We start from the raw sequence: 23,407 nt of genomic DNA on the forward strand, positions 1-23,407 counted from the left end.
AAGATAAGAGACCAAAAACATCTTTAGTCCTTTAATTTGTAAATTGTGAATTGATTTTTATTACACATATATATAATTAATTACATCCTAATACTATTTTGTTATATTGAATTCTAAAATATATTCACAAATATCTCTACCCAATGATATTTTATTGATGTAATAGTCGTTTTTGGTCGATCGATTTAGTCCTTGATTAATTTTTTTTTATCAATGTTTCCCTTTAATTTGCTTGATGGTTTTCAATTTTGAGAAATATCTTTGAAATAAGTTAATCTCAAATAAGTTTGTGCATTGTTAAACTTCAATAAAATATCTTTGAGATTATAAAGATTGCCAAATGAAGAACCGTCGCAACGGTCTAGTGGCAAAACGATGTGCCAAATGATATGTATATGATTAGATTTTGATAGCATTCTATTTCAATTATGTTAAACATTAAATTAAAATAGCTCATGCGATCCACATTTCCAACGTAACTTTTACAACCGATATTTCGAACGTTGGTTTGTCATTTTGTAGGAGCCTAGCTCCTTTGACTAGGGTCAACCCATCTTATAAAAATAAAAGAAAAATTGTTAATTTTTTCAAAAAAAAATAATTTCTTTTGTTTAATAAAAATAAAGAAATTGTTTTTTTAAGGATAATAAAAAATTGTTATTAAAAGAAAAATCCTTATTTGTCACCCTGCATGAAGAATGAACCGTTACATTGCATGTGGACACTTGTCTTCTTGACTCTTTTTGTTATAAATAGAACAACATAGTCATAAACAATGAAATTTCATCATCCAATTGATAAAGTGAAGTGAAGAATTGACTCTTAGTAACAACGATTCTGATTCTTCTTCTTCTTCCAATTCAATCAAGCTTCATCCATGGCTACACCACCATCAACAATGGCGCAAAACATGATCAGTTCACAACAATCCACAATTGACACACAAACTCAAAACCCCATTTCTTCAAACCCTACAATCCCATCTCCTTCACCAATTCCCCAACAGTTACCTGCCATCATCAATCTTAACCCTAGCCCTAACCCTAATGTTCCCAGTTTTCAAATTCAACCTCTGCAGCAGCAAGTTGCGGTGCAGCAAGCCGGACTTTACGGTGGGCTGATGAATTTCGGTGGATCAGCTGCTGTTCCTGATCAGCAACAGCAATTATCTGGAAGTGTCGGTGTTGGCGTCGGAGGCAACGCCTCTAACTTGTCTGGTGCTGGAGCAACTCAGTTTAACCTGTTAACCTCGGTATAAAAAATTGATTTTTTTTTGTTTGCATTAAACCTTGTTTATTTATGAGATATAGTTTTGGATTTTTTGTGTTTCGTGTTGTAATTTGTAAAATTTGCTTCAAGATTTTGTGTTTGGTGTTTAATTTGTAAAATTTGCTTCAAGATTTTGTGTTTGGTGTTGTAATTTGTAAAATTTGCCTCAAGATTTTGTGTGTGGTTGTTGTTGTAAATGTGATCATGATATCTTTGTTTGGTTATTGTTGTGAATGTGATTATGATATTGAATTTGTGTTTGGTTTATTTTGTGAATGTGATCATGATATTGAATTTGTGGTTGGTTGTTGTAATTCTGATTATGATATGATATTCAATTTGTGTTTGATTGTTGTTGTAAATGTGATTATGAGATCGGATTTGTGTTTGCTGTAGCCGGGACAGAAAGTTGGTTTGGTGCAAACCTCACAACTTTCTTCTGCGAATTCTGCTGGACAGTCACTGCAAGGAATGCAACAAGCCATTGGGACGTTGGGGTCGTCCAATCTAGCTTCTCAACTGATGACTACTAATAGATCTCTTTATGGTCAGAAGCAGCAGCTCGCGCAACAGGCTTCACTTAACAATCAACAGGTATGAGCTATATCGCAATTTGGATTAGTGTGCAGCTTATGCCGTTTCCTACTTAAAATATGTTTATGCTTCTTATGTTATGAATAAATCGTTATAAGTTTATAGGTTTTCATGGAAAAGTTGAATGAGAAAGTTATAAAAGAATTTAAATTTCCACCTGTACAAATGTCGAATGTGATTATGATATTGAATTTGTGTTTGGTTATTGTTGTAAATCTGATTATGATATTGAATTTGTGTTAGGTTATTGTTGTAAAGTGATTATGTTATTGAATTTGTGTTTGGTCATTTTTGTAAATGTGATTACAAGGCTCAGCAACAGCAATTAGCCGGAGGCGTCGGTGTTTGCATTGGCAGCGGTGCTTTCAATTTTGGAGGGTCAGCTGTTGTTACTGCTCAGCAACAACAATTAGCCGGAGGCGTTGGTCTTGGCATTGGAGGCAACACCTCTAGCTTGTCACAGTCGGCGTTAGCTGGACCGAGTGGTCCCTTCCCCAAGTTGTCTGGTGCCAGTGCAACACAGTCTAACCAATTAACCTCGGTATAAAAATTTGATTTTCTTTTTTGTTTGCATTAACAATAGTTAATCTATGAGATAGGATTTTGGAATTTTTGTGTTTGGTGTTGTAATTTGTAAAATTTGCTTCAAGGTTGTGTTTTGTTATTGTTGTAAATATGATTATGATATTGAATTTGTTTTTGGTTATTGTTGTGAATGTGAATGAGATTGGATTTGTGTTTGGTGTAGCCGGGGCTGCAAGTTGGTTTGGTGCAATCCTCGCAATTTTCTTCGGGGAATTCTGCTGGACAGTCACTGCAAGGAACACAACAAGCCATTGGGACCATGGGGTCGTCCAATCTAGCCTCTCAACTGATGACGACTAATGGAGCTCTTTATGCTCAGCAGCTGCAACTCTCACAGCAGGCTCCGTTTAACAATCAACAGGTATGACCCAATTTGGATTAGTGTGCAGCTTGTGCTGTTTCCCAATTAAAATATGTCTATGCTTCTTAAGTTATGAAAAAAGTCGTTATAAGTTCATAGGTGTTTGTTGAAACATTGACTGAGGAAGTTATAAAAGATTTGAAATTTTTACCTGTACGAACATATATGAGAAGCCATTATTTTAAGGTGTTTATAGATGCTATAACCCAAGCTTTAAATGTTATGATCTTATTTAAGGAACGAAAAAGAAATTATGCTAGCCACTATTCAACTTGTATCTTCATGAAATAAACTTGTCATATTATCACTTGGTTTTGATTTTAAATTTTAAATGTACATGAAGTCAAAGTTTTATTAATGTTCCATTTCTTTCTAAGAAATAGCAATGATTTGATGAGTAGAATGCTTATCCTGTTTTTGTCACGCATCTTCATTTTGTCTTATAAATTTGGGGATGGGTTGAGGACATTTTTAGTGATTTCAAGGTAAAATGTTAAATTATATCCTTTTGTGGGATTTAACTGCAACCAATACACTTTCATAGTCTTCATAACAGTCTTTATAAAACGGTCACCACAAACACCGTGAAACTTTTTGGTTTATGCTATATGCCATTATCTGTCAATTATAAAAATGAATGTACAACCTGAGGCTTTATCACTTTCTTGTCATATCTGCATATACTTCTTGGTGCTTCTCGCCCATGCTAACTTTCATGCATTGAATAATTTGAATGTATCCTCACCTCTCTCTCGTGCTGCAACTTCTTTCACATATCGATTGCTATAATGACTTTGGGCAAAGTTCCATAGTGAATCTAAGTCCTAAACTCAATAATGAAGTGTTCAAATTTTGTTGGTCATTGATATTGGAATTGCAAGTTGTAGAAAAAGGAGAAGTTTCAGGAGCCTTTATTTAAAAGTCATTCACTATCCACTAAAAGGTTCTTTTACTTCAAAATGGATTTAATATAAATTAATCTTTTAAAAATAAGAGGGTGGAAGTTGAATTTATTTAAGCAGCTGTGAGGTAGGAGGGTATATAGTTTATGCAAAAATTGACAAAGAAATTCATATTCATATAAATGGAGTTTGTTATGTTGTATAATGTGATGATTTGCCGAAGTTTCCATATGCTTGTAAATATGTATTCTATATTTTGAAATGAATTGAATCATCCCTTGCTTTTATGAATTCCCAGTTGGTTGGGTTGCCTCAGAGTGGACAGCCTGCCATGATACAGAATCAGTTGCTTAAGCAAATACCAGCAGTGTCTGGCTCTGCCTCCTTGTTGCCCCTTCAACAACCTCAGAGTCAGCAACAGCTGGCTTCATCTGCTCAACTTCAACAAAGCTCTTTGACCCTGAACCAACAGCAATTGCCTCAGTTGATGCAGCAGCCGAAACCCATGGGGCAACCGCAGCTTCAGCAGCAGCTACAACATCAACAACTTCTACAGCAGCAGCTACAGCTACAACAACAATATCAGAGGCTGCAACAACAGCTGGCTTCATCTGCTCAACTGCAACAAAACTCTTTGACCCTCAACCAACAGCAATTGCCCTTGTTGATGCAGCAGCCGAAATCCATGGGGCAACCTCTGCTTCAGCAGCAGCAGCAACAACTTCTACAGCAGCAGCTACAGTTACAACAACAATATCAGAGGTTGCAACAACAGCTAGCTTCATCTGCTCAACTGCAACAAAACTCTTCGACCCTGAACCAATTGCCCCAGTTGATGCAGCAGCAGAAATCCATGGGGCAACCTCTGCTTCAGCAGCAGCTACAACAACAACAACTTCTACTGCAGCAGCAACAACTAGTTCTACAACAGCAGCAGCAGCAACAGCAACAACAACGAACTCAACTTCTGCAGCAGCAGATGCAGGCTCTGAGGATTCCAGGACCTGCAGGTCATAAGTCACTAAGTTTAACAGGATCTCAGCCTGAGGCTACTGCATTTGGCATGACCACACCTGGCGGAAGTTTAAGTCAAGGAACCAGAACAAATGCCATGTTTGGACAAACTGAAATCATGTCTGTTGTGAATGAATTGAAAGAAACAAGAAAGGAAGTCAAGGCTATTATCAAGATCCTGCTGAGGTTTTTCAAGGTCATTTCCATTGTTATGGCTTTGTTCATTTTCGTAACTCTTTTTGTTGTTTTAATCAAGTAAAATCAATGTTGATGTTGGTCCTTGTTTTAGGATTCATCATTTCAGAGTTGAACTTTAATTTCTATTATGGTCCTTGTATTTTGTCTCCTATATGTGTAATTCTGTTTTAAACATGCTTATGTTTTAGTAAATCAATAATACTGCCATGGTTTCATGCTCATTGTAACTGGAACACCTTCGATTTGAATTCAACCTGAAACAAGATAATTTTTATTTAAAAAAAATTAATGTTCTCCTACTTGGTTTTAATGTAACGGTACTGTACAGGTTTCACTTCATAGACACTGATCAAAGAGTTAGAGTATTTCTAACACCCTCCATATTTTATTAAATAATTAGAATCCTTAGTTTTAATTTTTTTTTGAAAGGAACCTAAGTTTTAATTATTTACTTTAATTGACCAAAACCAAAACGAGGCAAAAAATATTACAGGGACTAAAACCAAAACGAGACATATTTGCAGGGACCAAAACCATATTTTAGCCAAATTTTAATCAATTCTCATATGAGATTGATTAAAAAATGGACAGAGGCATAGGTTCATTGATTTTGTATTTATCAAATTAATTGAACCGTTAATGTTGCCAAACATTCAACTAACTTTATCAACTATGATTGATCAACCTTCAATTATAAGTTATGAGTAATTAGAGAGATATGACTTAGACCATACACAATGGTGGGTGCTTCACATATTTAGCACCGTATTAAATAGGCACTCTCATTGTGGAGAATAATATATGGGTGGCTATGGAGAAGGGTGGCTATGGAAGCACCCTCTCTATCTTCATTTTTCATGGGTCCCATTTAATAAATCTTAATAAAATAAATAAATGTTGTTAAAATATAATGATATAAAATTATCTGTGAGACCAATTTAATAATTTATTTTGAGGTGTTGGGTTGGAGAAAAGTGGTGCTTATTAAGTATTACCGTAAAATGAGTGATGTGGAAATATGAAATAAATGTAAACACCTAATTTAAGATGCTTTTTTGTGGATGGTCTTATGAGTTATCAACTAATACTATCACCATTCTTAAAAAAAAAAAAAAAAAAAAAAAACTAATACTATCACCTACTTGCTATTTTTAGCTTTAAAAAAATAATTATCATTGATTTGAAGTTGCATATTTTTGGGTTCTACTTCATCCCTCGTTCCATTATAGCACACTTTTGAAGTAGATTGGATGATGATGATTGAAGAGTAAGGGTTCATTCCATATCACCACGAAATCTTAACCCGACTCATAAAATCTACGAAAGAAATAAACTCAAAACAACACGTCAAATAACATCATCATCACAGTAAATACACTTTTTTTATTCATGTTTTGGGTCAACCCGACCCATCCAAAATAAGATCGACAACCATCTTACTACTATATCCCTAGTTTTTTTTTTTTTTTGTTTTGTTCAAGTGGTCCATGACTAAAATTCACCTTTTTTTCAAGATGAATAATTAGGATGTGCCGGTTCAAATCCCGACCACTGCATTTAACAATGTATGTCTCTGCTAATTGAGTTATATTCACGATGATGGAGAGTTAAATTTCCTTTAACCCAACCCAAATGGATTATCAAGTTCTTTTCTCCGATAATTATTTTCCTTTACCATTAAGCATTTTTATTCTCTCTCTCACTTAATTCTCTCAATCGTAAATTAGGGTTTTGTAATTCCCAAATCGTGTTTAACCTTCTTCTTCCTCCAATCCAATGGCGGAAAACGTAATTGGTTCACCGGATTCTCAAATTCAGAACCCCTCTTCTTCAAACCCTTCAATCCCATCTCCTTCACCAATCTCTCAACAACAACAATCTCCTTCAATTCACATGTCAAATTCATCACCATCTCTCTCTCAAGATCAACAACAGTTACACACCATCAATACCATTAACCCTAACTCCAATTTTCAACTTCAACAAACGCTACAACGTTCTCCTTCTATGTCCCGCCTTAATCAAATTCAACCTCAGCAGCAGCAGCAAGTTGTTGCCAGGCAGCAAGCTGCACTTTATGGTGGGCAGATGAATTTTGGAGGATCAGCTGCTGTCTCTGCTCAGCAACAGCAATTAAGCGGCGGCGTTGCTGCCATGGGTGGCAGTGCTTCCAATTTGTCGCGATCGGCGTTGATTGGACAGAGTGGTCATTTTCCTATGTTGTCTGGTGCTGGAGCTGCACAGTTTAACCTATTAACCTCGGTATAAAAATTGGTTCTTTTTCTTATTTGCATTGCAATTTTTAGTTTATGAGATGAAATTTTGGATTTTTTGTTTGTGTTTGGTGTCATAATTTGTAACATTGCATTCAAGATTTTGTGTTTGGTTATTGTTGTGAATGCGATTACGAAATTGAATGTGCTTGGTCGTCATTTGTGTGAATTTGATTATGAGTTTTGTAGCACCGACACCTCTGATCAAAGGCGTGTATGTTGTCTGACATGACACCATCACATGTGATTGCTTTGAATTAATTCATTTTCTCAATTTTTTACCGGTGCCAGTGTCGTGTCCGGTATGTGGCTGCGTCAGTGCTTCATAGATTATGAGATTAAATTTGTGTTTGGTCATTGTTGTGAATGTGATTTTGGGATAGAATTTATATTTGGTCATTGGTGTTAAGTGTTAACGTGATTATGAGATTTGAATTTGTGTTTGGTGTAGCCGAGGCAAAAAGGTGGGATGGTGCAATCCTCACAATTTTCTTCGGCGAATTCTGCTGGACAATCACTGCAAGGAATGCAACAAGCTATTGGGATGATGGGGTCGCCCAATCTAGCCTCTCAAATGAGGACCAATGGAGGTCTTTACACTCAGCAGCAGCAGATTCGATTGACTCCAGCCCAAATGAGGCAGCAGCTCTCACAGCAGGCACTTAACAGTCAACAGGTACCCAATTTGGATTTGTTTCCGGCTTATGTTGTTTCTCAAAATATATAAGTTTATGCTTCTCCTGCTATGAAAAAAGTCATTATAAGTTTATACATGTTTATCGGAACGTTGAATAAAGAAGTTTATAAAAGATTTGAAATTTCCATCTGTACGAACACATATGAGAAGCTATTATTTTAAATTGTTTATAGATGCTATAACCCAAGCTTTATATGTTATGATCTTATTTAAGGAACAAATAAATAATTATGCTTGCCGATCATCAACTTGTATATTCGTAAAATAAAGCTATCGTATTCTCACATGGTTTAAATTTTAAATGTACATGAAGTCAGAGTTTTAATAAGGCGCCATTTCTTTCTTGGGAATGATGATTTGAGTAGACCACTTATCCTATTTTTGTCATGCGTCTTCATTTTGTCTTATAGTTTTAGGGATAGGCAGAGGTCAGACATTTTTAGTAACTTCAGGGGAAAATGTTAAATTATATCCTTTTGTAGGATTTAACTGCAATCAATTTAACTTCAGGGGAAAATGTTATATTATATCCTTTTCAACTTTCAATATGTCATGCAAGATGATTAACACCTTTTTTTCCTTTTGAATCCAATCCTTTAGTTTAGACTGACAGCTTGAATTAGTTTAATAGAAATTTCATTTAAGAATTTTAAAAAGTAGTTATAATATATCAATGGTTTATGAAGGCAAGGGAGCAAAATACAGTCATTCGAAAGTAGTTAAATGTGTTTGTGTGTTATCATATCTAGTTCAAAAGCTAAACTAAGTTTTTAGCATTTGAATATCAGTAGGGAAACGGGAATTTCATCATAATATTTTTGAGGTTAGAATGAAAGCAATTAGAATAAATTACATTCCCTCTCCTAACAGAAGTCTAAATTACACTGCCCTCCCTTATTTTAATAGTTACATTTCTTTCACCACCTAGATGAATATGTGTAACACGTAATCCTTTTTAATTCAACCAAAAATATTATTGATAATTGTTTTCTGTATTTGAGATTCCTAACATCATCAACGTATATCTTTGAAACCTACTATCAATTATGGAACATTATAATGATTTTGGGCAAAGTTCCAAAGTGGATCTGAATTCCAACCTCAATGATGAAGTGTTCAAAATTTGTTGTTGGTTGATATTGGAAGTTGTAGAAAAAGGTGTGATTTCAGGGGGCTAATTTATAGTTGTTCACTATCGCTAAAAGGTTCGTTTACTTAAAATGGGAGCTCTCAAGGGAGGAGGGTATAGTTTACCCAAAAATTTCAAAGTTCATATTCATATACTTGTAAGCGGAGTTTGCTATGTGGTATAATGTATTAAGTTACTGAAGTTTCATTATGCATGTAAATATGTATACTATTTTTCAAAATGAATTGAGTCATATTAAAACATTGACAGCGTTGCTGACTACAGGTTCAAGGTATACCAAGGTCATCATCCCTTGCTTTTATGAATTCTCAGTTGTCTGGGTTGTCTCAGAATGGGCAGCCTGGCATGATGCATAACTCTTTAACACAGAGTCAGTGGCTTAAGCAAATGCCAGCAATGTCTGGCCCTGCCTCCCCGCTGCGTCTTCAACAACATCAGAGGCAGCAACAGCAGCTGGCTTCATCTGGTCAACTGCAACAAAACTCTATGACCCTGAACCAACAGCAATTGTCCCAGTTTATGCAGCAGCAGAAATCCATGGGGCAACCTCAGCTTCATCAGCAGCAGCCATCCCCTCAGCAGCAGCAGCAACAACAACTTCTACAGCCACAACAACAATCTCAACTACAAGCATCTGTTCATCAACAGCAACATCTGCACTCTCCTAGGGTGGCAGGACCTACAGGTCAAAAGTCAATAAGTTTAACAGGATCGCAGCCAGATGCTACTGCATCTGGTGCGACCACACCTGGCGGAAGTTCAAGTCAAGGAACTGAAGCAGCTACAAACCAAGTACTTGGAAAGAGAAAAATACAGGATTTAGTTGCACAGGTTTTCTTTAAACTTGGTTAGTCTTTTTTCTTTCTTTTCGTAAGTATCTGTTTAATGGCTAATTTTGAATTTAATCTTCTTTACTACAGGTGGATCCACAGGGTAAGCTGGACCCTGAAGTTATAGATCTTCTTTTAGAGTTTGCCGATGACTTCATTGATTCTGTAAGGAATCTATTATGCTTACCTTTTTTTCTCATATTGCAATATGTGCTTGCCTAAAAAGAGATGATATGCCACAGTCATGTTGTTTAAATATATCGGAGGGAGTGATTCATCTTTATCATTAATACAAATTTTTGTGATGTTTTTTTTCTTTTGGTATCCTGGATGATCCCTATTGGGATCAGTGTTATCGATGGCGGATGAAGGATCATGGCTAAAAGCCAAAAAACCAGCCATATAGTGCTGCCATTCCTTCACAGATTGGCAAAAACCCGCCATGACTTATATTTAGACAACAACACTGATTGGGATCATTGGTGAATGTCTGCACTGCTAATGGTGACAGACCCCCACCCCCACCACCACCACCACAACCTACAGCATCAAGAAATTCATTATTAGCAAAGTTGGTGAAAGGATTGATTTTGTCACAAGTATAACACACTTTCTAATAATTATAATTGACTAATGAGTAGTCGATTTTGCCTAGTGGGATAAGGTTTGATTGTTAAGCATGCATTTAGTTTCAATTTGAGAAATCAGTGTGTATGAATTTTTTGAATTCACGATTGAACTATGGATTCCAGATATTATTAAATTTTTATTATCTGTTAAATCCATTTTGACCCCTCCCTTAACAGCACACACTTTTAATTTCAGTGATTCTTTGATATGATAATCCGATGTTGACTATTTTCCAAAGTATTTTAAAGTTCAAAATTGATCGCTTCTCATTACCACTAATATCTGCACGGCTAATTTGAGATATGTAACTACTTAAACACCTATTGTGCTTGTCATCATGGTGGTTAAGGATATTATTTCCCCTGTTCTCTGCATAGTAAATGAGCCATTACTAAAAATTGGGTAAGTGTTGACTTTTGAGTTTTCTTTCTTAGTCTTTATGTTATGAGCTCAAATTTGTTAATGAATGACAGGGATGGACAGTTTTCTTGTTCAATAAATATTTTTGTCATGGTAAATGTCTTACTTCTCCTAGTGGGATAAGGCATGGTAGCGGTTGTTGTAAATGTCTGTATTCTATTTCTGTGTTTTGATGTTGAAATCCACAGATGATTTTGTTTTTATCTCAGCGTGTAACATTTTTTGGTTACGAACTTACTTGTTCTTATATGCAGGTAACTACACACGGTTGTATTTTGGCAAAACATAGAAAATCATCAACTTTGGAGTCCAAGGATTTATTGCTACACCTAGGTATGTTGTTTGTGTGTTTTTTTTTTCTTCCTGAGTTTCAACCATCCCTGCAAAAGAAGAATGTAACTCCTGCATTGCTTTACTGTTACTTAGGAAAAAAAAATTAATTGTGTAATCACAAATAGAGCTAGAAAAGAAAAACGTTTTCTGAATATTATTGGTTTTAGATGATGTACAATAATGCCCTTGTGGTTTTTGTCTGTGGTTAATACTGCACTCTTATTCTGAATATTGTTGACTCATGCTAAGAGGGGTGCGGAAGATTTACATACTAACACAACATGTGAATTCATTTCTTTCTAGTTCTCTTTTTGTATCCTATATTTATTGTTTGATTTTTAGCTTTCTCATTTAACGGGGCAATAAAGTCTATTGTTGGCCCAGACCTATTGGAGCTCTGGGCTATTTTTATATCATGTCTAATATGGAGTATCGAAATAAGCCCTAATCGACTCTTCTTTGAAACTTGTTAAATATAAAAAAGACCATTGCTTTCCTTGATATCTTGGGTAAGATTAAAGTTAAATACTTGGATTGATAGTACTGACATTTTTAATTATATTTGGTAAAAGAGTTGACATCGCAGCTTTGCTGATTTACTTGTTTCCTGTGTCATTTATTCAGAGAAAAATTGGGATTTGACAATTCCTGGATATTCAAGTGAAGAGAAGAAGTACCAGAGTAGACCTGTAAGCACCAAAGAGTTTCTCTCTCCCGAGCACAAAAAACCATGTAAATGTAAAATATGATACTAATTTGATTCTTGCTATGCTTCAAACTTGCAGCTCTCCAATGAGCTTCACAAGAGACGGCTAGATGCGGTAAGTTTGAAGGATTCATCTCTTTGGTTTATCTGTATACTTCTTCCATCAGACAATAATATAATTAATGCGTTCTTTCCTTGCTTGCTAACCATTCAACAATCAGGTTCGCATGTTGATGGAATCCTCTTCAGTCCCGGAATCAATTGTTAACAATTCTAAAGATATCAGTAGACAGGGCCATCCCAACCCTGCAGGTTCCCATCATCTAATGAGACCCCTGAGTTCAGACCAGCTGGTTTCTCATTCAACTAGTTCTCAAATGCTACAGCAGATGACAAGGTTTTAGTTAACCTCTCTGTTTCTGGTCTTAGGTTTAACTGCCTGTGTGCTAGTAAGGTTCGTTCTTCGTTCGTTCTGTTTTAAAGTTGTTATCTATTTATGTTTGCTTCCTGTTTCCAACAAGTCATTTTAGTCCAAAGAATGTAAATTTATTGCAATCAATATTCCTCTTTCGCAATTCCATTGCAAAAATCATGGGAAGTGGTTATTGCAATTTAAATGCAGAAAACTATCATATGTTTATCCTATTTTGTTGTACAACGATGGCAGATTTTGAATTTATAAGCTCATGAAAACTGTTCAGTCCTTCAACACTAGCTAGTAACTGTATATTGAGACGACACATAAACTTACCCAGTGTATTTGTTTCCGCTTTTTTGGTCTCAGGTCTGGAAGTAAATCAAGAAATTCTTGCTGTTACTGATTATAGCATCCAAGAAAAATTGTAATTATTTTGTATTAGACATGAAAGTTAGTTGTTAAAGTATCCCGCTAAGCGACTACTCTCCTCTAGATATCCCCCCCGCTCCTTCAATAGTCATTTATTTCAACTATTTAAACCAAATAATGGATTTGTAATGGCCATTGGTGCCTATAAATTCATTGGTAGAGTTATTCAAACTTTCTTGTATACTTTATAGTTCTGGTTGGCATGAAAAAACTCTTGTAAAGCTTTTAAATTTTGTAATGCGACCAACACGCTGTATGTAATTATTTTATTTATACAGAAAGCAGTAATTATTCTGGCAATATCTTACCACACTTTGTATCTTTTTTGTTGTTAGTGGCCGTATCTGTAAAATGACTAGTATTATTTGCAAATTTGTATTTTATTTTCGAATGTTATGAATTGATATAGGACTTTTCACACTTATTAAAAATTCATAATTTCCATTTTGCATAAAAAAAACTCATGGACGGTCTTGACTTTACATGAAATGCCCATCTGAGTATAATGTAGTGTATTTTTGTCAGTTAGGAGATGAAAATGTATATTTTAACATATAGAGGTTGTGTATAAAAAAAACATATAATAGAGGTGTTTAGTACTTGTTCACCTCTCTTAGATTACTCAAAAAAAAAAAAACTAATTTAAAATTATAAAAGTATTTTTAAACAAATTTTCAAATGAAAGAACAATATTTTAACTTAAAACTTACATAATACTATTTTTAGAAACAGACTTACATAATAAGTTATAAAAATAAAAAATAAAAACTTATAAACTACTGTTGAAGGAACTTAAAGGAGGGTGAATAAACATTTTAGCTATTGAACGTCAATCAAGTTACTCTCCATCAATCAATTGAATTGATTCTTATGAATTTGCATCGCGAAAGTTGTAAATAAATTTATAGAAACATATCCCTTGAGCTTAGTTCAGTTGGTAGGGATATTGCATATTATATGCAGGAGCCGGGGTTCGAACCCCGGACACTCCACTTCTCCACAATTAAAACTCGGCTTTGACCTGACAAATGATGAAAATTGAAGAGGTTAAGCATATGTTTAATTTCATAGAATAATTTATCATTTTGTAATTTGGTGACAAATTATCTAACCTCTACAATTGATATGATTCATTAAACTTAAAGATTTCCTAATGTGGGTTTTATGTCTCACAACACAAAAGTCATGAAACCCATCAAAAAGGTTTCCAATTCCAATGCATGTGGGACAAAATATGAAGGAAGCCAAACTCCATCAGTTGTTGGTTGGTCCCCCTCCCTTGTGATGTCGACGTACGAGGAGTACGATACGCAATATTTTCACACCCAATTTGCTTTAAAGTCTTTCATGTTTTCTTGTCTTGTTTTTCATTTTTATAATTTTTTTCTTGTATTAACTAATGACCCTCATAACATTGTTGTCCCTTTTCTCTTTGCTATATGGATCCATGGAAAGTACGTACATTTTTCTAAGCTACTAAATATGTGTAGTAATAAATTAAAGCCACTATAGTCATTATTGTTTTTATGAGTGGCAGTGGAGTGTTTTTTGTGTGAAGAAGAAGAAGAAGAAGAAGAAGCAAAGTAACTAAGTAAGTAACATGGTTAGAAGTCCTAAGGAGGTTAATAAAGGTGCTTGGTCTCGTGAAGAAGATGATATCCTCTCCAAATATGTTGTCATTCATGGAGAAGGAAAATGGCAAAAGGTTGCCCAAAATGCAGGTGCTAAATTAATTACTGATTTTCTCTAATGCACAACTATATTATAGTTGCCATTCAATGTGTTTTCATGAGACTTGTATCCTTTCCTGTCTCTCCAAACAAATCTTGATAGTTGGATTAATTTGAATGGCCGAGAGGTTTGTCTAGAGAGACTGTAGAGGATACAAGATTGTTCCATGCATGTCCTTAGATTTTGAATCCGATTTGGCCGTGGCAGAAGATCATGTTGTCTATTATAATTTTTCTTAAATAGTTTTCGATTGGTCTCTTTGGTTTATATGGAGTAGGTTTAAAGCGGTGTGGAAAAAGTTGTAGACAAAGATGGTTGAATTATCTCAAACCAGGTATAAAGAGAGGCCATATCTCTACCGACGAAGAAGACATGATCATAAGACTTCATCGTCTTCTTGGTAACAGGTGATTTTTATTTTTATTTTTGTTTTAAATTAGCCTATGCTACTCGACACAAGTCTGATAATGGTGATCTAGAGTTCGGTCGAGAGCTAAGTGAGATTTGACCAATATAATTCTAGTCAGGAATCGAATCATCACAATTCATTCTCCTTCATTATTATAAATGACTAAAATTTATGATATTTGTTCTATATAGATGGTCTTTGATAGCTAAGAGACTACCAGGACGAACAGACAATGAAATCAAGAACTACTGGAATACTAATCTGTCAAAGAAGTTACAAAAACAGCCAACATCATCATCATCATTGCCATCACCATCTTCTGTTTCACTTCGACACAATCATGGCAAATGTGGACATGTAGCACCAGAAGCTCCAAAGCCTAGGAGACTGAAGGCTGTTCATCAATACAAAATTTTGGAAAAGAATAGTGGAAGTGAGTATGATCAAGGAAGTGATGAAACTTCTATTGCTGATTTTTTCATTGACTTTGATCATCAAGATCAATTGATGGTTGGTGATGATGAGTCTAATTCAAAGATTCCACAAATGGAAGATCACAAGGTGAGTTCAACAAATAGTACTCATAGTTCATCATCACCTTCTGATCATTGTCATCTTTTAGCAGAGAAATTTGACCCTCAAGAGATCCTTTTGGATGTGGAGCTTAAGAAGATGGCTTCCTTTCTTGGACTTGAAAATGATTGAAGTGATTTATTCCAATGAGGGGACCAAGAGAAAAAGGTCAAGTGAATTGGGAATCATATAGCCTTTGCTATATGCCATTTTTATATGTATTTCCTAACTAAACATGTAACTAGATGAACAAGTTCTTGGCTTCTTCTTTATGTCACTTGATCACCAATCCTTTATACCAAAAAAGTTTGAATATAGTGACGGAAAATTAGAGACCGAAAAACATGAAATTCGTCTTTGATTTTGTCTCTAATTGATACAAAATTATAGACGCTAAAGTAGAAGATTATTTCTTTTTTCTATCACTAATTTCCGTCGATAATTTCACTTTTTCTAGTAGATATTATGCCACAATAATTTAGAAAGTGCTGGAGTTTTACAATTTTTGTTTACCAATTTTTTGTTGGGAGCCATGCCATTAATTTATGCATCTATAACTGTATTTGAGTATAAATATGTAACTATACATGAAGAGATAAAATACTCATACTAGCATATACTATGCAAAGGATTTCAGTTTTGATAGCTTATAGAAGCAACATAACAAACAGGAGTACTGTGTGTGTAACCGTAACGACTATATATTCATTATCAAACTCGTGTGTATATCTTTTATTCCGAATTATCACCGGATCTATGCAAGTGGTTGATGCGTAGTGTGTGTTAGTGTTGTAAATATCATCGGGAGTATTTCTCAAGTGTCAGGTTCAGCAATATTAATTGCTTTATATCTACTTTAAATGTCACAAATTTTCAGGTTTAAGGTCACAAATCACAGTAGTTCCTTCAACTTGAACAATTTAATTTTCCTAAAGAGATGCTTGCAACAATAGATGATAGACAGTCACAGGGAAAAAGAAAGCATCAATGTGAAAGCAAATTTATCCAAAAGAGAACATTGTGTATATAAACTACTGTGCTAATAAAATAGAAAAATTTGGTTATACTAAAGTGAATTATCCCTGTTGAAGATAATTTTAGACATCTTAACAATTAATTAAAGAGAGAATTTTAATTAAGATGATCCACATACACATGTTAGGTATAAAACACTGACCTGTTAATATATTTCCTTGATAGTACTCTAACCAATGTTTGAGATGATTTCTTGTCTCAAAAGTAAACTATTAATTTTGCTCGTAAAAAATGGTAAATTATTCATTTTAAAAGAATATAGTCCTAAAAGAGTTATTTATACCACTTGTGTTTGCATCAATCAAAATCATGTTTATAAACTTTCACCGTCATTTCATAGGTGTCTTTTCAGCTGATTGGCGTATAAGTGTATGTTTAGATTCATGATAACTTTGACGAAATAACAAGAACCTACTGTGATTTTAACAAAAGCTACACTTGAAGAGAGAATTGCATTTAAATTATAACACGATTCTAGCTGGTAAATGCAACTCTATGTAACTTTTACATTGGAGTGATTGAAATCTAGACATAACCATTCGGTTCAAACCCATTTTCAACTAAAATCAAATTTGCACTACCTCAAAACACTGAATTAACTAGTTATATCAGTCCCAATACCATACAAAGGTTTACTTTCCAATCTATCTAATCTAGATGCCTATGAAGTTCATTTCCATTTACATGTAAATCTCACATAACAGGAAAACTTATCTTTCTCCTATAATTACTCTTTAACCAACGAATATAATTTGATTAGATACCTTTTAGGTTAAGTTATTAATACTCACTAGATTTATGTACTCCTTGTATAAGTTTTTCTATTTATTTAGTACTTCCTAGATCCCAAATTACACGACGATTTGTAATTTCACATTTATTAAAAATTTAATTAAGATCGTTGATGTTTTCATTCATTCAAATTGATAGAATACATCAGAATCAAGATCGCTAAAAACGTAAAGGGTGAATCTGCGAATAAACTCACAACACCCAAATTAATAGCATACAACGACAAAATTCCTGCAAATAATATGATAAAATCTAAATCACCAAAATATTCATGCTTCCGGATCTGCAACGTTGACATCCAAATCATTGATTGAATTTATGTCTATTTTTTATCTATGCTTCCAGATCTGCCGAAATTTATCTATTTTTTTTATAACTTATGTCTATGTTAGATTTTTTTTGGTGGTGTCTGGGGTTTGAACATCGGACCTTATAAACTGAGTTAAGCTCACGGTGACTATGTTCGATCTTAAATATATGGAAAAAAAATTATATTTGAGAATTATAAATAAGTTTTAACAAAAATATCATTTACCCTTAAAAAAACAAAATGTCACTTAGTTACTTTTAAATTTTATTTTCAACAATCCTTTTTTTCTTGTAAACTAAATTTAGGGTGACAATTTAGAATACAATTATTTTTAATTACTATTTTAATTACTGCATACATTTAAAAGAAATCCAGAGATAATAAAATAATCGGAAAAAAAAAATTGCAATTATTTTTTTTTATCCCTCATTTTTTTTTTTCATTTCATTTTATTTCAATTTTTGAGTTGCAAATATTTGATATTTTAAACCTTTAAATTTACTTGAAATGATTTAAAAAAGAAAAAAGATTAGTTCTTCTTCGTAGGAAATAGGGATTGAAATTGGTTCTTCTTCTTCTTCTTCAGTGTTCCTTCTTCTCCATGGCTGCTGCTGAATCTCCAACTTCTGTTCGTAAAGGTTACTTCTTCTTCTTCATCAATCAATCACTCAATCTTTTCTTTTCTCTTTCTCAATTTGATTTTATTGTCATCTTTTTTGTGATAGTGGTTGTTCATCTCAGAGCCACCGGTGATGCTCCTATTCTCAAACAATCCAAATTCAAGGTACTTTTCCTCTTTAATTAATGGGTCTTTTTTTATTTCTTCACAATTCGCATTAAAAATCGTTAATTTAAGCTTTTGGGTGTGAGGATTGTGCTTAAATCTGAATTGTGTGTATTTTTTTTATGTGAATCGTTAATTCACATGGTTTAGGTGAATTAGTAATCGAGATAATTACTTTCTCTCTTTTGGGTGTGAGTTTTAGGTTTTATAAGTTCTTCATGTTTGCTTTTGCTTGGATTGGTTTGATGTGGTAACGAAATCAGTCATGCCTTTTCTTAATGTGGCTTCTTAAATTGATTAATGGAACCATGTTGAACAAATTAAGCATATGAATTATCATACATCGCCCTCAGTCAATGTTGGTATACATCAAATCATCAACATTTCTTACTTTTTAACTTCTGTTCATTTCCAATTCTATTCATACATAGTTCATGTGCTGTCTACCTTTGGAATTATACGGATAAACACTCCAGGGAGACTTCTCAAATATTGGCTACTTGTTGCTTTGTTAATACAATTTTATCTCATACGGAGTTCAATGTTGTTATAAATAAATTTGAAGTTGAGTTAACTATGACAAATGTGAAAGGATGATAGACTCTCACTTTAGGTTGTACAGCATTTGTGGAGAAGACCTGTATAGGCCCCTAAGAAGAGCTAATCAGGTGGAGGGTAGTCCAATAATTAGATTTAGGGTTGAGAAGTCTAAGAAAAACTACAGACCAAACATCTAAGAAAGAGTTATGTTTTTCTGTTTTGTCATTAGACATGATTCACCAGAGTATCACGGTCTTTTTCAGTTATGTTGATTTGTTTTGTCATTAGATATGATTCACAAGAGTATTCTTGTTCAATTCATGCGGCCAACCCTATGTAGTAAGAAAAGATTTAAGTTGTATATATAGTTAACTGCGCCGATTTACAATGAAACAGACAATTAAAAACCATGCTCCACTAGGTAGGTTTGGTGGCTACTTGAATCAATAGCGGCCATTGGTTCTAACGAACTTGTTCGAGCAAAATATTTTTATATAGTTTATCCTCAAGTTTTTGACATTATTCTTTGTACCTTAAACCCATACTGCATTTCATTTTATATGCACCTTTTGATTGAGATTGCACACTAATTTAAATGCTGACAATGGGGAAAGAAGGGTGCAGATTTTTTTCTGTAAGGATTTCCTGCGCTTGATGTTAGTATATATACTTACTTTCTCACATATAGAAAATGCTGGTTTGGAGTGCATAAACAAAAAATTTAGTTTTAAACTGAACTCTGAAAGTCGTTATATTAAGGAATTCATGAAAAAAATTGACTGAATCTCTTATTCTATGATAACAAGCATTCTTAATTTTGAAGTGTAAAAAACTTACATATATATTTGACATGGCAGATAGCTGGAACTGATAAATTTGCCAAAGTGATAGACTTTCTTCGCAGACAGCTCCACAGGGAATCATTGGTAAACAATAACTATTTACTCTACCCCCATCTGGCTCTTTAAAGGCTCTGCATGCTCAATTTTTTGTTTTCTCGTTTTGCAGTTTGTATATGTCAACAGTGCTTTTTCACCGAACCCTGATGAACTGGTCATTGATTTGTATAATGTAAGAAATTATTGGATTCTTTTTTCCGTTGTTTTTAATATTTACATTGAATGTAAATGATGCATATTGTCGTGATGATTCTTCTTGTTATCTTCGTTGTGTAAAACCTTTTGAGGAAAAACATAAAATTGCCTGGCTTTTCTTTCTTTGTTAGTGAATATTATGATGCCTTTTGCTTCTTGTTAATTATAGTCTCAATGTTATAGTATTGTATATGACATTTTATTTTTTGAGGTGGGGATTGGTAGAGTAGTATGGTAGTTGTTGAGCTTCTCTACGATATGTGTAATTAGTAGGTGTCTAGATAGAAGTACTAATGGAACCATTAGCTCATAGGAAGTGTGATAAGTATCCAAGCACTTTGGGAACCCTCCCTTAAAAGCTAGTTGTCAAGAGAGAAGTGCCAAGCCACTTAAATACTCCACCAAGCATCTCATACTACTCAATGTGAGACTTGGGCACTCTATAATACTCAAATCCCTATCCTAGCACCGCTCTTGAGAGCCAACATCCCGGCAGCTGCACACTACAGCGCTTTACCTATCTGTCAGCCCTCTACAGGTAATCCTATCCGAGCTATCGGCAATCAACAATAATACCAATTGATAATTATCCAAACACTTGAGGAACCCTCAATTAAAAGCTAGATATCAGGGGGGAATAACCAAGGCACTTAAATACTCCATCAGGCATTTCATGCTGCTTAATTGGGGACTTGGACACCCCATAACACCAAGGTCCCTATCATAATGCTGCAGCAGATTAATTATTTCATGTCAATGGTAGAATCTGATTATTACTTAAGGTGCATATAATCACAACATGTTAAGTAATTTTACTCTAGCATTTTCAGATTACTTCTAGTATGAGCTCATAATTACTAGTCTTGTAAGTTTGAAAGAAACCTAAATTTCAGAAACAGTAATAGAACTGAACCATGGTTGTCTTTGTTGTTCAACCAAGTGTTAGAGCTGGTTACTTTGGCCCTAGCACCAGATATCTCTAATTGGGCATCTCACCGACTGTTGTCCCTGTTTTGTAAGGCATGAAAGCTTGAAAGCTTGCTGGTTTTGTAAGGCATGTGTCATGTCGTCAAGCCATCCCATATGTGACAAGCTTGATGCATATGACATATATGTACTAGCTTGTAGGAGAGTTTTGATATTATCGGCTACAATGATCGCATACTTATTAAGTGTTTGCTTCCAAGTAATATGAGATAGTTAGAATATAAGAAAATACATATTTTTATCTTATGCTAGAGTATCTTAGTTTATCCTATAATCAATTTATTGTACTAGAGTATCTCTGATTATCTCCTTATGTTTTTATTTTCTCTTATGGGCCACTTTGATTTTTCAGAATTTTGGCTTTGATGGAAAACTGGTTGTCAACTACGCTTGTTCTATGGCATGGGGCTAACACTAAAATAACAGTTGCTGGTCGATATAACCTGCAAATTCCAAAATGTGAATATATATAGTTTTTCTTTAGTTGTTACCACACGTTTCAGCACAAACTCGGACTTCAATTGCATACAATCAAAGTACAATATTGCTATTGAACTTGAAGATTCTGACAAGGTAGAAATGGAACAAAAACTAACATGTGTTCTTCATAACTTGTTGGTTTGAAATGCCTTTATTTTAGGAGTGTCTTTACATAATGGAGCCACCCTTTTAGTTTTATTCATGCCATTTTTTTTTTGTTGAGAAATCTATCATGTCAATTTAGTCATGGATGATGGTGGTTTAGAAACTCGTATGCTTGTTGAAGTGATAACCATTCAACTATTATTCTTTAATCAATATATCATGATGATGTATATAGCTTCAACCAATAATTTTATTGAATTATACATCTTAGTAGTAGAACTTTTGCAACTTGATATATTTGTGCACTACTCACTTCAGCCTTAAATATAAGCAAAATATCAAATGTATTTATCCAAATTTAGACATAATATCTTTGATATTTTTTGCTTATATCTGATTAAGTAGCTAATGTGAAGTTGTAATTTACAACTACAATGAGCATGATTTCATAGAACGCAGAAGATTATTAGTATACTCCCCCTCACCCGCATGAGGTTACGATTCTTTTGTAAATAGAGAGGGTGGAGGTACATAATAGTACCATGAATTGGAGTGATGGACCACTCATTGCGAATCGCCTTCGTTGACAGAAACCCATAACCATGGTCTTGTCTTATTTCATGAAAAATATGCTACATGAAACAAATGAAATATAAGTAAAATAAATTTCAAAAACTTAAGAGTGTGTTTGGATGGATGAATGTTTTGAGGGAATTCAACTACTTTGAGGTGAATTTAAAGTAGTTGAATTCCCTCAAAACATTCCTCCATCCAAACACACTCTAAGAGTATTAATTATCATTTCATAAATGTCATGCGTGGTAGTATCTGAACTTCGTCTTTTTAGATCACAATTGAAGCTTTTAACATTATTTTTCAACGTATGGACTAAATATAAGTAAAAGTTTTGAACAAATTTACATCTTAGTGGTAAAAACTTGATGATTTTGTGTTTGAAAGTATACTTTCGAACAACAAACTTTATATATTTCTACAATTGAAAAAGTGGAAAAAAGAAAAATTATTATTAATTAAAGTGTTGTTGCATTAAAGATCATTTTGCCGCACAAAAAAAGAATTAAAGATCATTTTACAACTATTTTTGAGAAAATTTAAACTGCATTTTTTAAGATACAATGTGAACTTTGCTATCTCTGATATCATTTCACTCTGATAATTTTTGTTTTTATTCAAGGTAAACCATGAAGTCAACCATAGTTTAATAATTTCATATTCCAAATTCAAACAAGTGGTATCTGCAGTAACTCCAAGACCTAAGCTAAGTTGTCTTTCATGAATGAATAAATAGTGGACACAGAAGAGCATGTGATTCATTGAATTGAAATGTATGATCAAAGTAACTCACATTGGTCTAAATTTCAACCACATTGAAGTAACTCGCAACTTATTTGGTTTGATCTTCAAAGTCCACAAAAACTGTCTACAATCTGCATGGGCTTCAATGCAATGCAGCAGACAGATGGGTGCATAATGCTTTAACAATGTGAATATAGAATGAAAAGTTAACGTTATTATATATATGCATATAGTTTTCACCTGACCTATGGTGCCATGCTGACAACGCTGTTGCGGAGATTTTAAGGTTTCCCTCCTAAATTACCACAAAGTTCTCACCCTTGGATGTTCTAGTTTTCTTTTTTTATACATATACAACTTCATGATATCGATAAAAAATTCAATTATTTATGAACTTATTTGTGTTTATATGTTTTTTTGCACATATTAAGAAATGATTAA

General features: G+C 33.9%; 3 protein-coding genes across 3 annotated transcripts; all 3 read left to right on the top strand.

The window, feature by feature from the left end:
• The first annotated feature begins 724 nt into the window (after positions 1-724).
• LOC11423979 (transcription initiation factor TFIID subunit 12b) lies at positions 725-13,111 on the top strand. The gene is made up of 14 exons (XM_003627215.4): positions 725-1,252; positions 1,666-1,863; positions 2,174-2,404; positions 2,612-2,809; positions 4,010-4,981; positions 6,679-7,185; positions 7,648-7,872; positions 9,308-9,874; positions 9,964-10,038; positions 11,178-11,256; positions 11,881-11,945; positions 12,042-12,077; positions 12,184-12,416; positions 12,747-13,111. The coding sequence occupies exons 1-13, from the start codon at positions 878-880 to the stop codon at positions 12,364-12,366; spliced, it is 3,711 nt and encodes a 1,236-aa protein (XP_003627263.3). The 5' UTR covers positions 725-877; the 3' UTR covers positions 12,367-12,416; positions 12,747-13,111.
• Positions 13,112-14,206: 1,095 nt separating this feature from the next.
• LOC11423980 (transcription factor MYB1) lies at positions 14,207-16,004 on the top strand. The gene is made up of 3 exons (NM_001424896.1): positions 14,207-14,530; positions 14,818-14,947; positions 15,141-16,004. Exons 1-3 carry the CDS (start codon positions 14,410-14,412, stop codon positions 15,652-15,654), a joined length of 765 nt encoding a protein of 254 aa, NP_001411825.1. The 5' UTR covers positions 14,207-14,409; the 3' UTR covers positions 15,655-16,004.
• A 2,193-nt stretch (positions 16,005-18,197) lies between these two features.
• On the top strand, positions 18,198-21,888 carry LOC11423981 (ubiquitin-like protein ATG12). The gene is made up of 5 exons (NM_001424897.1): positions 18,198-18,297; positions 18,385-18,443; positions 19,841-19,909; positions 19,992-20,054; positions 21,417-21,888. The coding sequence occupies exons 1-5, from the start codon at positions 18,261-18,263 to the stop codon at positions 21,474-21,476; spliced, it is 288 nt and encodes a 95-aa protein (NP_001411826.1). The 5' UTR covers positions 18,198-18,260; the 3' UTR covers positions 21,477-21,888.
• Positions 21,889-23,407: the final 1,519 nt, after the last annotated feature.

The sequence above is a fragment of the Medicago truncatula genome, chromosome 8, assembly GCF_003473485.1.
Source record: "Medicago truncatula cultivar Jemalong A17 chromosome 8, MtrunA17r5.0-ANR, whole genome shotgun sequence".
Classification (NCBI taxonomy): domain Eukaryota; kingdom Viridiplantae; phylum Streptophyta; class Magnoliopsida; order Fabales; family Fabaceae; genus Medicago; species Medicago truncatula.

Excerpts from the sequence above, each read along its gene's own strand:
- LOC11423979 (XM_003627215.4), top strand. The coding sequence starts at position 878 with ATGGCTACACCACCATCAACAATGGCGCAAAACATGATCAGTTCACAA. Across the intron at positions 7,186-7,647 it reads AGTTTAACCTATTAACCTCG|CCGAGGCAAAAAGGTGGGAT; the intron begins GTATAAAAATTG and ends TGTTTGGTGTAG. Across the intron at positions 7,873-9,307 it reads AGGCACTTAACAGTCAACAG|GTTCAAGGTATACCAAGGTC; the intron begins GTACCCAATTTG and ends TGCTGACTACAG.
- LOC11423980 (NM_001424896.1), top strand. The coding sequence starts at position 14,410 with ATGGTTAGAAGTCCTAAGGAGGTTAATAAAGGTGCTTGGTCTCGTGAA. Across the intron at positions 14,531-14,817 it reads AAAGGTTGCCCAAAATGCAG|GTTTAAAGCGGTGTGGAAAA; the intron begins GTGCTAAATTAA and ends TATATGGAGTAG. Across the intron at positions 14,948-15,140 it reads CATCGTCTTCTTGGTAACAG|ATGGTCTTTGATAGCTAAGA; the intron begins GTGATTTTTATT and ends TGTTCTATATAG.
- LOC11423981 (NM_001424897.1), top strand. The coding sequence starts at position 18,261 with ATGGCTGCTGCTGAATCTCCAACTTCTGTTCGTAAAG. Across the intron at positions 19,910-19,991 it reads AGCTCCACAGGGAATCATTG|TTTGTATATGTCAACAGTGC; the intron begins GTAAACAATAAC and ends CTCGTTTTGCAG. Across the intron at positions 20,055-21,416 it reads TGGTCATTGATTTGTATAAT|AATTTTGGCTTTGATGGAAA; the intron begins GTAAGAAATTAT and ends TTGATTTTTCAG.